The sequence below is a fragment of the Pelodiscus sinensis genome, chromosome 14 (genome assembly GCF_049634645.1).
Source record: "Pelodiscus sinensis isolate JC-2024 chromosome 14, ASM4963464v1, whole genome shotgun sequence".
NCBI classification, from domain to species: domain Eukaryota; kingdom Metazoa; phylum Chordata; order Testudines; family Trionychidae; genus Pelodiscus; species Pelodiscus sinensis.
In genome coordinates, this window is record NC_134724.1 from 337,782 (window position 1) to 352,250 (window position 14,469).

A 14,469-nucleotide genomic window follows, 5' to 3' on the forward strand; every position below is an offset into this window, starting at 1 on the left:
CGGCCCTGCCCGCCCTGCCACGGCCGACCCGGGGCACCCGGCCCTGCCCGCCCTGCCACGGCCGACCCGGGGATCCCGACCCTGCCCGCCCTGCCACGCCCGACCCGGGGATCCCGACCCTGCCCGCCCTGCCACGGCCGACCCGGGGATCCCGACCCTGCCCGCCCTGCCACGGCCGACCCGGGGATCCCGACCCTGCCCGCCCTGCCACGCCTGACCCGGGGATCCCGACCCTGCCCGCCCTGCCACGGCCGACCCGGGGATCCCGACCCTGCCCACCCTGCCACGCCCGACCCGGGGATCCCGACCCTGCCCGCCCTGCCACGCCTGACCCGGGGATCCCGACCCTGCCCGCCCTGCCACGGCCGACCCGGGGATCCCGACCCTGCCCGCCCTGCCACGGCCGACCCGGGGATCCCGGCCCTGCCCGCCCTGCCACGGCCGAACCCGGGGCACCCGGCCCTGCCCGCCCTGCCATGGCCGAACCCGGGGCACCCGGCCCTGCCCGCCCTGCCACGCCCGACCCGGGGATCCCGGCCCTGCCCGCCCTGCCACGCCCGACCCGGGGATCCCGACCCTGCCCGCCCTGCCACGCCCGACCCGGGGATCCCGGCCCTGCCCGCCCTGGGGATCCCGGCCCTGCCCGGCCTGCCACGGCCGACCCGGGGATCCCGGCCCTGCCCGCCCTGCCACGCCCGACCCGGGGATCCCGGCCCTGCCCGCTCTGCCACGCCCGACCCGGGGATCCCGGCCCTGCCCGCCCTGCCACGGCCGACCCGGGGATCCCGATCCTGCTCGCCCTGCCACGGCCGACCCGGGGCACCCGGCCCTGCCCGCCCTGCCACGCCCGACCCGGGGATCCCGACCCTGCCCGCCCTGCCACGCCCGACCCGGGGATCCCGACCCTGCCCGCCCTGCCACGCCCGACCCGGGGATCCCGGCCCTGCTCGCCCTGCCACGCCCGACCCGGGGATCCCGGCCCTGCCCGCCCTGTCACGGCCAACCCGGGGCACCCGGCCCTGCCCGCCCTGTCACAGCCAACCCGGGGCACCCGGCCCTGCCCTCCCTGCCATGGCCGACTCGGGGCACCTGACCCTGCCCACCCTGCCACAGTTGACCCGGGCCTCCCAGCCCTGCCAGACCTGATGCGGCAGCCCACGGTCCCTCTACCGGGGCTCCAAGCCCCACCACAGCTGCACATGGCCCTGCTGGAGCCCACTGGCGCACCAGACACTCCATCACCAGCTCAGCTGGACTCCTGCAGCAGGGCTCCCAGCCACAAGGCCCCCTGTAGCCAGCCCGGCGGGGACTCAGACCCCCCAGGGCTCCTGCCTCTGGCCCCCCACAGGGACGCTCTGGTCTGGCAGCATCCGTGGTTACCGACGTGGCTGCATCCAGCACGTGGCTGCATCCCACGCTCCGACTGCTCATCACAGCCTGCGGCCCCGCAGCCTCTCGGCGTCTGCATGAGCTGCAGAGAGGCCGGCGCTGGGTTTAAAGTCACCGGCACTTTGCTGCTGATTCCGTCGAGGCGAGCGGGGCGCCGGGCGTAACACCGGGAATCGGAGGGACCACGGCAAGCCAAGCCCAGGAAATGCAAAAGGGCCGTGGGGCGCCGCGGCCGCCTGGCGATGCTTTGACACACTAGTCTCCTCTTTCCCGCGAGGCCTCCAGGAATGCCCCGTGTGTCATGCAGCCAGGGAGCAGCTACCTCCACACCCGGAGGCGTGTGGGAAGAGATGTCCAGTAACGGCTACTTACTGTCGCTATTTACCTGTATCGGAACCGGCTGCCTTTAAAGAACAGGTTGCTGCTGGACACGGTGCGGACCTGGCTCGACTTCTCCAACCTGAAACAACAGCAAGAACGTGGAGAGGCCTCCGCAGAGCCGCCAGCGGCAGCGCCCGAGCGGGGCAGGGCGTAGGGGCACGAGGGGGGTTACTGGTAACACAGCGGGTGGGAGATTCGTAGCGACGCTGCAGCCGCGTCCGTTGCGCTCCTGACGGGTGCGGAGCGCCCTCCCTTCCGCGGTCCCTGCACTCGCGCAGCTTCCGGCCAGAGGCAGGGACCCCGGAGCAATCGAGCCAGGCTCTCCGGGCCAGTGTCGCCTGCCTGGGAGGGGGGCGGTTCGGTGCTCCCAGGGACCCCCCCAGTCCCAGTTCCCTGCAAAAGCATCTCCGCACTCGCCAGTCTGCTGCCCTGGCTCGAAGCCAGCCCCCTCCCCCCTGGGCTGCGGGAGCCTGGAACCGAGGGCAAATCTTTGGGCCACGTGTGAATCAGGGCTCGGCCCCAGGCAGCGGGAGAGCCGCCCGCCCCCCTCGGTAACTCAGACCCACAGGCTCCGTGGCGCAGCCGCTCAGGCAGTGTGGGCACAGGTAGGCCCAGCCCCGGTGCACGAGTGTCACACCACAGCGTCCCCGCCCCGCGCGGCTCACTGGACCCACACCGCGCAGGCAGCCCAAGGGTGACGCGCCCCCGCTGGCCTGCGAGAGCTGCTCCAGGTGGGGTCCAGCCTGTGGTAGGGAGTGGTGCTGGCCCGAGAACGTTCCAGCCACGCCCGTCAGGGAAGGCCAGGCCAAACCCACCGCTGGCTGGCTGGCGCCCCGGGCGGACTGGCGGGAGTCTGGGTCGCTCTGGAGCTGCTGTGGGCAGAGCTGGCTGTGGGGGGCAGGCCGAGGGCGGGCGGGACGTCCCCTGGAAGGGAGAGGTGCAGCGGAGTGGGGCCGCACCTCTGCCGGGTGGCACAAACGGCTCATTTCCACAGGGCCTGCTCGGGCGCTGTGGAGAATCCGGCCCTCAACCTCCTTTGGGTGCAAAATGCTCCGCAGGACCAGCTAGCGTGTGGGGCGTCCCACGGGCACGGGGCCTGCACGGTGCTCCTGGACCCGGCTCAGGGCAGCCGCGCACTCGGCGGGGCTACGCTCTCCTCCGAATGGCGACGGCTCCTGCACCCTCTGGCCTCTCGTCCGAGCTCTGCCCCCCACGCCCTACTGAAGGTGGCGCTCATGGAACCCCCCTGGAATCACCCAACCTTGCAACCTTTCGGCGGAGCCACAGGGCCTGGTTTTCACTGGGCTGGCGCCGAGGGCGACCGCCGCCTCCCAGCCGTTTTGCCACGTGACTGTGCCGGGCCTGGCTCTGGGGACAGGGCCGAGTGCGGCCCCAGGAACCTCTGGGAGAAGCCGAGCGGCCTGATGTCACTTGGGTCAAGTCCCTGGCCTCTTCCTGCGCTTCGGGGTGGACGGCCTGTCCACACCCTCTGGCTTTCCCCGGTGCGGGAGGCCACCAGGACCGGACTCGACAGGGCCGGCAGCTGTGCTGGGTCGACGGTACCAACTGGTCCTTGGGCTCCGAGGGGTGCCCGGCATGGGATGCACCCCGTTAGAGTCTGCCACCTTTGGAGGGGGCGGCCTGCCTCTCTCTGTGCACTTCTGGCGCCTCTGAGGTGCCGTGAGCATGACAAGTGCTGGGAGGCCGGTGTTGACGTCTTCGGCGCCGGTGAATGGTGGTGCCATGGAGTCTTGGACACCGAGTCCTTCTGTGGCACCGGGTGCTCCGCACAGAGGATGGAGATGAGACTGCTTGCTTCGGCACGGAGGCCTGCGGCATTGGGGGGATGGGAGAGCAGAGAGGTCTCCATGAGAAATTCCCTGAGTCTAACCCCTTTGTCCCGCCGAATTCTTGGTGCGAATGCCTTGCGGAGCTTACACTTGTCTGCAAGATGAGCCAGTCATGACACTCAAGGCAGCTTCGCGATGCAGGGATGGAAGGCGAGGGGCTTCGTGAGGCAGGGATGGAAGGCGAGGGGCTTCGCAACGCAGGGATGGAAGGCGAGGGGCTTCGTGAGGCAGGGATGGAAGGCGAGGGGCTTCGCGACGCAGGGATGGAAGGCGAGGGGCTTCGCGAGGCAGGGATGGAAGGCGAGGGGCTTCATGAGGCAGGAAGGCAGGGACGGAAGGGGGCTTCGCGAGGCAGGGATGGAAGGCGGGGGGCTTAGGGAGGCAGGGACGGAAGGTGAGGGGCTTAGGGAGGCAGGGACGGAAGGTGAGGGGCTTAGGGAGGCAGGGACGGAAGGCGAGGCAGGGATGGAAGGAGAGGGGCTTCGTGAGGCAGGGAGGCAGGGACGGAAGGTGAGGGGCTTCGCGAGGCAGGGACGGACGGCGAGGCACAGAGGCAGGGACGGACGGCGAGGCAGAGAGGCAGGGATGCAAAGGGAGGCATTCGTTCTTAGATAAATGCTGGGGGAGGCCGAGCTGCCCTGGCCTGCGGAGCGCGAGGAGCACGGCCGGCATTCTTCCGTGCTGCGCAGGGCTGCTCGCCATTCCCTGTGAACACAAGCACCGCACAACAGCAGCCCGAGCCAGAGCACCAGACTCTGCACTTGAGCTCTGTGTGGGCTGACCCAATCCAGCACCTGCAGGTACTCCCCAGGACCTCTGCATGGGAGGGGGCTGAGGACACCGGAAATCCAATGAGGTTCAACAAGGACAAGTGCCGAGTCCTGCCCTGGGGACGGCAGAATCCCAGGCATTGGTACAGGCTGGGGCCGACTGGCTAGGTAGAGGTTCAGCAGACAAGGACCTGGGGGTTCCACTGGATGAGAAGCTGGAGATGAGTTAACAGTGAGTCCTCGAAGCCAAGAGGGCTAATGGCACATTGGGCTGCGTGAGGCGGGGCATGGCCAGCAGACCCAGAGCAGTGATCATTTCCCTTTATTCGGCTCTGGGGAGGCCACATCTGGAGAATTGTGTCCAGTTCTGGGCCCCCCACTACAGAAGGGAGGTGGACAAATCAGAGAGAGTCCAGCGGAGGGCGACCAAAATGATTCGGGGGCTGGAGCACATGACCGACGAGGAGAGGCTGAGGGATTTGGGTTTGTTCAGTCTGCAGAAGAGCAGAGTGAGGGGGGATTTGAGAGCAGCCTGCAACTCCCTGCAGGGGGTTCCAGAGGGGCTGGCGAGAGGCTGGTCTCAGTGGGGCAGGTGGCAGACCGAGGAGCAATGGGGTCTAGTTGCAGAGGGGGAGGTCTAAGGTGGAGATTAGGACAAACTTTCCCTAGGCGGGGGGAAGCGCTGGGCTGGGTTCCCTGGGGAGGGGGGAATCTCCATCCCCCGAGGTGTTTAAGTCCTTGCGTGCCGAAGCCCTGGCTGGGATGACTGAGCTGGGTTGGTCCTGCTTTGGGCAGGGGGTGGACCCGATGGCTCCTGAGGGCTCTGCCCGCCCTGGGACTCCCTGAGTCTATGACGGACACAGACGTTTGCTACCTGGAGGTAGCTCGGCACCTTTCTGGCTGCATCTTTGTTGAGAACTCCGCCCAAATCCCCGAGAGATGACACCGCTTGCTCCTCCGTCCCCCCGGAGACCCCCGAGAGCAGTAAACCCGCTCTGCTGTGCCAACGAGACACAGCCCGCTCCAATGGGCGCCGGATCCCCAGCAATTCACCAACCGGGGAGTCGCAGCGATGGTTTGCCAAGCAATAGAGCAATTTCATTTCGTGTCACTCTAATGAGCCGTGACAGCTGCTGATTGCGGGAGTCCCAGAGCGCCCATGATGCCGTATCGTACAGCTCACCGATTAGGGGAGAGCCTGGAGTCCAAAGCAGGGGATTTGTAAGCGAGACAGAACGCCGGGAAATCAGGGGAACCCAGATTACTGCTTCGCGGAGGAGGGAGCACTTTTCCAGCCCGCCCCGTTCCCATCTCGCTTCCCACTTTCACAGGAAACTGACCCGTCTGCCCAAAGACGCACCCCAGGGAGCTCCAGGTTGTAAAGGTGCAAGGGTTCCTACGCTCAGGCTTCCCCGCTCTCCGCTCTCTTTGGGAGGCCAGGAAAGTCTCTTTGAACCAGTGACCCTGCACTGTCCAAGGGTGTCACTGGATCGTCCTGCCAGGAGGCTGCTGGCTGTGTCTGACCCCCCACGACAGCGCCCACAGGACGATCAGCATCCGCCCAGGCCTCCCCAGCGCAACCGCAGGAAAGTCTGAGACTTGGGGCCACGGCGAAGGGCAAACCGGAGTCCTGAGGCGGCCGCGTTCGAAGGAGCCATGAAGACGGGCAGGGCCAGCACCTCGCGCCTGCTCCGAGCAGCTCATCACACAAGCTCTGCCTGGCGCCAGCTCCCCGTCAGGGCACCGGGTGGCACTTCAGTGGCGCGCTGGCGTCAGGCTGCCCCTTTGCCCGGGGCTCGTTCCACCACTGTGGGCGTTCCTGGGCCGAGATCGTTTCCCAGGGAGGGACGACGACTGCAGCTTTTACTGACGATGAGCATCCAACCGCCATCGCCCCAGAAGCTGGCCCATCCGGCCGGCGGCTCAGAGGGCTCTCATGGCCCTAACAACCAAGCACTTCACAATCGTTCATGGCTTTTATCCCCGCAAGACCCGGTCACTCCCCATTGTATAGCTGGGAACTGAGGCACAGCGCGATTAAGCAACTCGACCACGGTCAGACAGGAAGTCAGTGGCAGAGATGGGAACTGGCCTCAGGTTTCTGGAGTCTCAGAGTAGCGCCAGGCCTCCTAGACAACTTTCCCAGTCTCTTCAGAAGGGCCCAAAGTGGCCGCCATGGTCAGGAACGTGTTTCTTTCAGTTCTTCCATCTTAGCTGCATTTGCATTAGATGCCTCAAACGTTCAGTCAGTTAAAATCAATACAAAAGAGAGAGATGCCGGCGCCCAAAACTCCATCCTCACAAGACCCTTCGTGGGGCTGGGCCCAAAGCGGCCATGGGGCAGGCAGTGAGGACTCATTGCTGGCGATTTCCGGGGTAGCACTGGCGGCGGGAGGGACCCAGGGTGTGTGGGGCTCAGGAGGCCCCGCCAGTGGGGCAGTCAAAGGGACCCAGGGTGTGTGGGGCTCAGGAGGCCCCGCCAGTGGGGCAGTCAAAGGGACCCAGGGTGTGTGGGGCTCAGGAGGCCCCGCCAGTGGGGCAGTCAAAGGGACCCAGGGTGTGTGGGGCTCAGGAGACCCCGCCAGTGGGGCAGTCAAAGGGACTCAGGGTGTGTGGGGCTCAGGAGACCCCGCCAGTGGGGCAGTCAAAGGGACCCAGGGTGTGTGGGGCTCAGGAGACCCCGCCAGTGGGGCAGTCAAAGGGACCCAGGGTGTGTGGGGCTCAGGAGACCCCGCCAGTGGGGCAGTCAAAGGGACCCAGGGCGTGTGGGGCTCAGGAGACCCCGCCAGTGGGGCAGTCAAAGGGACCCAGGGTGTGTGGGGCTCAGGAGGCCCCGCCAGTGGGGCAGTCAGAGGGACCCAGGGTGTGTGGGGCTCAGGAGACCCCGCCAGTGGGGCAGTCAAAGGGACCCAGGGTGTGTGGGGCTCAGGAGGCCCCGCCAGTGGGGCAGTCAAAGGGACCCAGGGTGTGTGGGGCTCAGGAGGCCCCGCCAGTGGGGCAGTCAAAGGGACCCAGGGTGTGTGGGGCTCAGGAGACCCCGCCAGTGGGGCAGTCAAAGGGACCCAGGGTGTGTGGGGCTCAGGAGACCCCGCCAGTGGGGCAGTCAAAGGGACCCAGGGTGTGAGGGGCTCAGGAGACCCCGCCAGTGGGGCAGTCAAAGGGACCCAGGGTGTGTGGGGCTCAGGAGACCCCGCCAGTGGGGCAGTCAAAGGGACCCAGGGTGTGAGGGGCTCAGGAGACCCCGCCAGTGGGGCAGTCAAAGGGACCCAGGGTGTGTGGGGCTCAGGAGACCCCGCCAGTGGGGCAGTCAAAGGGACTCAGGGTGTGTGGGGCTCAGGAGGCCCCGCCAGTGGGGCAGTCAAAGGGACCCAGGGCGTGTGGGGCTCAGGAGGCCCCGCCAGTGGGGCAGTCAAAGGGACCCAGGGCGTGTGGGGCTCAGGAGACCCCGCCAGTGGGGCAGTCAAAGGGACCCAGGGTGTGTGGGGCTCAGGAGACCCCGCCAGTGGGGCAGTCAAAGGGACCCAGGGCGTGTGGGGCTCAGGAGACCCCGCCAGTGGGGCAGTCAAAGGGACCCAGGGTGTGTGGGGCTCAGGAGGCCCCGCCAGTGGGGCAGTCAGAGGGACCCAGGGTGTGTGGGGCTCAGGAGACCCCGCCAGTGGGGCAGTCAAAGGGACCCAGGGTGTGTGGGGCTCAGGAGGCCCCGCCAATGGGGCAGTCAAAGGGACCCAGGGTGTGTGGGGCTCAGGAGGCCCCGCCAGTGGGGCAGTCAAAGGGACCCAGGGCGTGTGGGGCTCAGGAGGCCCCGCCAGTGGGGCAGTCAAAGGGACCCAGGGTGTGTGGGGCTCAGGAGGCCCCGCCAGTGGGGCAGTCAAAGGGACCCAGGGTGTGTGGGGCTCAGGAGACCCCGCCAGTGGGGCAGTCAAAGGGACCCAGGGTGTGTGGGGCTCAGGAGACCCCGCCAGTGGGGCAGTCAAAGGGACCCAGGGTGTGTGGGGCTCAGGAGACCCCGCCAGTGGGGCAGTCAAAGGGACCCAGGGTGTGTGGGGCTCAGGAGGCCCCGCCAGTGGGGCAGTCAAAGGGACCCAGGGTGTGTGGGGCTCAGGAGGCCCCGCCAGTGGGGCAGTCAAAGGGACCCAGGGTGTGTGGGGCTCAGGAGGCCCCGCCAGTGGGGCAGTCAAAGGGACCCAGGGTGTGTGGGGCTCAGGAGGCCCCGCCAGTGGGGCAGTGAAAGGGACCCAGGGTGTGTGGGGCTCAGGAGACCCCGCCAGTGGGGCAGTCAAAGGGACCCAGGGTGTGTGGGGCTCAGGAGGCCCCGCCGGTGGGGCAGTCAGAGGGACTCAGGGTGTGTGGGGCTCAGGAGGCCCCGCCAGTGGGGCAGTCAAAGGGACCCAGGGTGTGTGGGGCTCAGGAGACCCCGCCAGTGGGGCAGTCAAAGGGACCCAGGGTGTGTGGGGCTCAGGAGACCCCGCCAGTGGGGCAGTCAAAGGGACCCAGGGTGTGTGGGGCTCAGGAGACCCCGCCAGTGGGGCAGTCAAAGGGACCCAGGGTGTGTGGGGCTCAGGAGACCCCGCCAGTGGGGCAGTCAAAGGGACCCAGGGTGTGTGGGGCTCAGGAGACCCCGCCAGTGGGGCAGTCAAAGGGACCCAGGGTGTGTGGGGCTGAGGAGGCCCCGCCAGTGGGGCAGTCAAAGGGACCCAGGGTGTGTGGGGCTCAGGAGGCCCCGCCAGTGGGGCAGTCAAAGGGACCCAGGGTGTGTGGGGCTCAGGAGACCCCGCCAGTGGGGCAGTCAAAGGGACCCAGGGTGTGTGGGGCTCAGGAGGCCCCGCCAGTGGGGCAGTCAAAGGGACCCAGGGTGTGTGGGGCTCAGGAGACCCCGCCAGTGGGGCAGTCAAAGGGACCCAGGGTGTGTGGGGCTCAGGAGGCCCCGCCAGTGGGGCAGTCAAAGGGACCCAGGGTGTGTGGGGCTCAGGAGACCCCGCCAGTGGGGCAGTCAAAGGGACCCAGGGTGTGTGGGGCTCAGGAGACCCCGCCAGTGGGGCAGTCAGAGGGACCCAGGGTGTGTGGGGCTCAGGAGACCCCGCCAGTGGGGCAGTCAGAGGGACCCAGGGTGTGTGGGGCTCAGGAGGCCCCGCCAGTGGGGCAGTCAAAGGGACCCAGGGTGTGTGGGGCTCAGGAGGCCCCGCCAGTGGGGCAGTCAAAGGGACTCAGGGTGTGTGGGGCTCAGGAGGCCCCGCCAGTGGGGCAGTCAAAGGGACCCAGGGTGTGTGGGGCTCAGGAGGCCCCGCCAGTGGGGCAGTCAAAGGGACTCAGGGTGTGTGGGGCTCAGGAGGCCCCGCCAGTGGGGCAGTCAAAGGGACCCAGGGTGTGTGGGGCTCAGGAGGCCCCGCCAGTGGGGCAGTCAAAGGGACCCAGGGTGTGTGGGGCTCAGGAGACCCCGCCAGTGGGGCAGTCAAAGGGACCCAGGGTGTGTGGGGCTCAGGAGACCCCGCCAGTGGGGCAGTCAAAGGGACCCAGGGTGTGTGGGGCTCAGGAGGCCCCGCCAGTGGGGCAGTCAAAGGGACCCAGGGTGTGTGGGGCTCAGGAGACCCCGCCAGTGGGGCAGTCAAAGGGACCCAGGGTGTGTGGGGCTCAGGAGACCCCGCCAGTGGGGCAGTCAAAGGGACCCAGGGCGTGTGGGGCTCAGGAGACCCCGCCAGTGGGGCAGTCAAAGGGACCCAGGGTGTGTGGGGCTCAGGAGGCCCCGCCAGTGGGGCAGTCAAAGGGACTCAGGGTGTGTGGGGCTCAGGAGACCCCGCCAGTGGGGCAGTCAAAGGGACCAAGGGTGTGTGGGGCTCAGGAGGCCCCGCCAGTGGGGCAGTCAAAGGGACCCAGGGTGTGTGGGGCTCAGGAGGCCCCGCCAGTGGGGCAGTCAAAGGGACTCAGGGTGTGTGGGGCTCAGGAGACCCCGCCAGTGGGGCAGTCAAAGGGGCCCAGGGCGTGTGGGGCTCAGGAGACCCCGCCAGTGGGGCAGTCAAAGGGACCCAGGGTGTGTGGGGCTCAGGAGACCCCGCCAGTGGGGCAGTCAAAGGGACCCAGGGTGTGTGGGGCTCAGGAGACCCCGCCAGTGGGGCAGTCAAAGGGACCCAGGGTGTGTGGGGCTCAGGAGACCCCGCCAGTGGGGCAGTCAAAGGGACCCAGGGTGTGTGGGGCTCAGGAGGCCCCGCCAGTGGGGCAGTCAAAGGGACCCAGGGTGTGTGGGGCTCAGGAGACCCCGCCAGTGGGGCAGTCAAAGGGACCCAGGGTGTGTGGGGCTCAGGAGGCCCCGCCAGTGGGGCAGTCAAAGGGACCCAGGGTGTGTGGGGCTCAGGAGGCCCCGCCAGTGGGGCAGTCAAAGGGACCCAGGGTGTGTGGGGCTCAGGAGGCCCCGCCAGTGGGGCAGTCAAAGGGACTCAGGGTGTGTGGGGCTCAGGAGGCCCCGCCAGTGGGGCAGTCAAAGGGACCCAGGGTGTGTGGGGCTCAGGAGACCCCGCCGGTGGGGCAGTCAAAGGGACCCAGGGTGTGTGGGGCTCAGGAGGCCCCGCCAGTGGGGCAGTCAAAGGGACCCAGGGTGTGTGGGGCTCAGGAGACCCCGCCAGTGGGGCAGTCAAAGGGACCCAGGGTGTGTGGGGCTCAGGAGGCCCCGCCAGTGGGGCAGTCAGAGGACCCAGGGTGTGTGGGGCTCAGGAGACCCCGCCAGTGGGGCAGTCAAAGGGACTCAGGGTGTGTGGGGCTCAGGAGACCCCGCCAGTGGGGCAGTCAAAGGGACTCAGGGTGTGTGGGGCTCAGGAGACCCCGCCAGTGGGGCAGTCAGAGGGACCCAGGGCGTGTGGGGCTCAGGAGGCCCCGCCAGTGGGGCAGTCAAAGGGACCCAGGGTGTGTGGGGTTCAGGAGACCCCGCCAGTGGGGCAGTCAAAGGGACCCAGGGTGTGTGGGGCTCAGGAGACCCCGCCAGTGGGGCAGTCAAAGGGACCCAGGGTGTGTGGGGCTCAGGAGACCCCGCCAGTGGGGCAGTCAAAGGGACCCAGGGTGTGTGGGGCTCAGGAGACCCCGCCAGTGGGGCAGTCAAAGGGACTCAGGGTGTGTGGGGCTCAGGAGACCCCGCCAGTGGGGCAGTCAAAGGGACCCAGGGTGTGTGGGGCTCAGGAGACCCCGCCAGTGGGGCAGTCAAAGGGACCCAGGGTGTGTGGGGCTGAGGAGGCCCCGCCAGTGGGGCAGTCAAAGGGACCCAGGGTGTGTGGGGCTGAGGAGGCCCCGCCAGTGGGGCAGTCAGAGGGACCCAGGGTGTGTGGGGCTCAGGAGGCCCCGCCAGTGGGGCAGTCAAAGGGACCCAGGGTGTGTGGGGCTCAGGAGACCCCGCCAGTGGGGCAGTCAAAGGGACCCAGGGTGTGTGGGGCTCAGGAGACCCCGCCAGTGGGGCAGTCAAAGGGACCCAGGGTGTGTGGGGCTCAGGAGGCCCCGCCAGTGGGGCAGTCAGAGGGCCCAGGGTGTGTGGGGCTCAGGAGGCCCCGCCAGTGGGGCAGTCAAAGGGACCCAGGGTGTGTGGGGCTCAGGAGGCCCCGCCAGTGGGGCAGTCAGAGGGCCCAGGGTGTGTGGGGCTCAGGAGACCCCGCCAGTGGGGCAGTCAGAGGACCCAGGGCGTGTGGGGCTCAGGAGACCCCGCCAGTGGGGCAGTCAAAGGGACCCAGGGCGTGTGGGGCTCAGGAGACCCCGCCAGTGGGGCAGTCAGAGGACCCAGGGTGTGTGGGGCTCAGGAGACCCCGCCAGTGGGGCAGTCAAAGGGACTCAGGGTGTGTGGGGCTCAGGAGACCCCGCCAGTGGGGCAGTCAAAGGGACCCAGGGTGTGTGGGGCTCAGGAGGCCCCGCCAGTGGGGCAGTCAGAGGGCCCAGGGTGTGTGGGGCTCAGGAGACCCCGCCAGTGGGGCAGTCAGAGGACCCAGGGTGTGTGGGGCTCAGGAGACCCCGCCAGTGGGGCAGTCAGAGGACCCAGGGTGTGTGGGGCTCAGGAGACCCCGCCAGTGGGGCAGTCAAAGGGACCCAGGGTGTGTGGGGCTCAGGAGGCCCCGCCAGTGGGGCAGTCAGAGGGCGCTGTTTCCCCCCAAGGGAAGCTGAGGCCGGTTCACCCTGGTGGTCTGGGGTCACTGCGTGGCCCCTCTCTGGCACGGCGGGGATCTGGGATGAGCAAAGGGGTTACCATGGCGTTGCCGTAGCTGAGCACTCCAAGGCAGGCCCTACCAACCGCCCGGGTGTGACCCAAGCTGGGTTCCCGGACCGTGCCCAAGGGGTGCCTGGGAAGTTGCATCCTGCCCTGGAAGAGGAGGGCTGCAGCGCCGGACCTCCACGGGGGGCTCCCGAAACTCCGGTCCCGTGGCCAGGCTGGGCCCGGCTCCCCCGCTGACCCGCTGTTTAGCATTCACGGTTTAATCTCCAAACGTTACGGACTGAACGTCTATTGGGAAGCAGCTAGCAGGGAGTTTTCACGGCTGGGTCCCGGGACCAGGGAGGGGCGAAGGCACCCTGGGCAGGTGGCAGGCCTGCTCATTGCTGGTTGTTTGCTTAGATGCTCTCGTGGCCCGTGACACGAGGCAACCCGGGGTGGCCACCTCCGCCCGCCAGGCCGCGCTTCTGGCTTTGCTGTCGTCTAGGGCCAGGACAGCGCCACCCGCGTCTTCCTCCTGCCTGTCCACCACCAGGGCTAACGCTTGTCCAAGGAGAGCTGGGTTCTGGCCCGGGGCATCCTCAGATGCTTGCGTGTCCCTCGCGTGGCGGATGCGGGAACCCAGCCACAGCCTGGACTGGTCCACAAAAAGATACCGAGTAAGGAGCCACGGGCCTTTAGAGGCGCTTCAGGCTCCCCACCAGCCACGCTATGGAAAGGCCCAGGAGATCTAAGGCCCAGGACTTCGCAGAGGGAGGGGCGTGACCTGGGTGGGGGCTGGGGAGGGGTTGGCCGGGGTGGGGCTCAGACTCTGTGTTATACTCACTGCTCGTACAAGGCCTGTGGCTAGGTGGGGTTGTACCTGCCCCTAGGAAACAGACAGATTGAAACAGTTAAGACCTCCCCCCCCCCCCAACGATCCTTGCACTTACTTGTAAAAAGCTTGGTTTTCGATCCCGCATTTCCAGAGATGCTTGCACGCTTCTGGGGTTGGAGCAAAATAAGTCAGAACAATTTTCTTTTCCTACAAAAAATTCCACATGGAAACAACTGAGTGTGGTCGGCAGGTGGCAAACGGACAATCCGCAGGCAGACGAAACTCGAACGATCACGGATCACACAGCAGCCCTGCGGGGCGCTACTGGAAGTGTGGCTGGTTTCAGCTGGGAAAGTCTCAGTTACCTGGTACGTGGCTCACCCATAGCCCTGGGCATCCCAAACCACGTATTGTAAATATTGGCAGGATCGGCTCGCGCTCTCTCCCATGCTGCGCTGCGCTTAGCCCATTTCGACATTGGCGTGTGCGCGCTCAGTCAGACGGCCAGGTGGGCACGAGGAATGGACCTGCCGAAACGCCGGGAGAGCCCTGTCCTGAGCGGACGCTGGAGATGCTGCACCGGATGCCAGGCTGAGAGGTACCCGAACGGTTTCTGAGCCTGGCATGGATGCCCGACCTATAAAGTATTGCACTGGGCCACGTGGCTGTGGAACCAGGACTCTGGACACGCCCATGACACAGGGCTACCACTGGCCTGAAAGGCTAGTTTGTTTATGTAAATCTGGCAACGGCATCTAATTCAAATCCAGGTTGTACCCTTCATTTCTCTTTGTGAGGAAGGGCTGGATCCCACTCTCCTTGGAGCCAACAGAGACCAGACCCTGCTGCCGTGATTCCAGGAAGAAGCAGTGCGCAACAGAAATTAGTGCTCACTTAGCCCTGCTGGACGGCCCGTGGTCTCTTCTAGTACAACACTGGCCCGATGCCATGAGCGCAGCTTCTTAGCCCTGGTCTACACTAGGGCTTCATTTCAAAATGACCCCCCTTCGGTCGAATTAATGAGAGGAGCGTCCGTACTACCAAGCCCGTTATTTCTAAGTCAAGGGACACTTATTTCAGAATCTCGCC

At 67.1% G+C, this 14,469-nt stretch overlaps 1 protein-coding gene across 9 annotated transcripts in view; it reads right to left on the minus strand.

The window, feature by feature from the left end:
• Nucleotides 1-14,469, minus strand: part of FRMD5 (FERM domain containing 5) — a 402,855-nt gene that overhangs the window by 14,743 nt on the left and 373,643 nt on the right. For all 9 annotated transcript variants that reach the window (XM_075896788.1, XM_075896791.1, XM_075896786.1 and 6 more), the window contains 2 exons: nt 13,496-13,587; nt 1,775-1,849 (listed from right to left, as the gene is read on the minus strand). In XM_075896788.1, the coding sequence (XP_075752903.1) occupies nt 1,775-1,849; nt 13,496-13,587 (167 nt within the window). The remainder of the gene's footprint in view (nt 1-1,774; nt 1,850-13,495; nt 13,588-14,469) is intronic.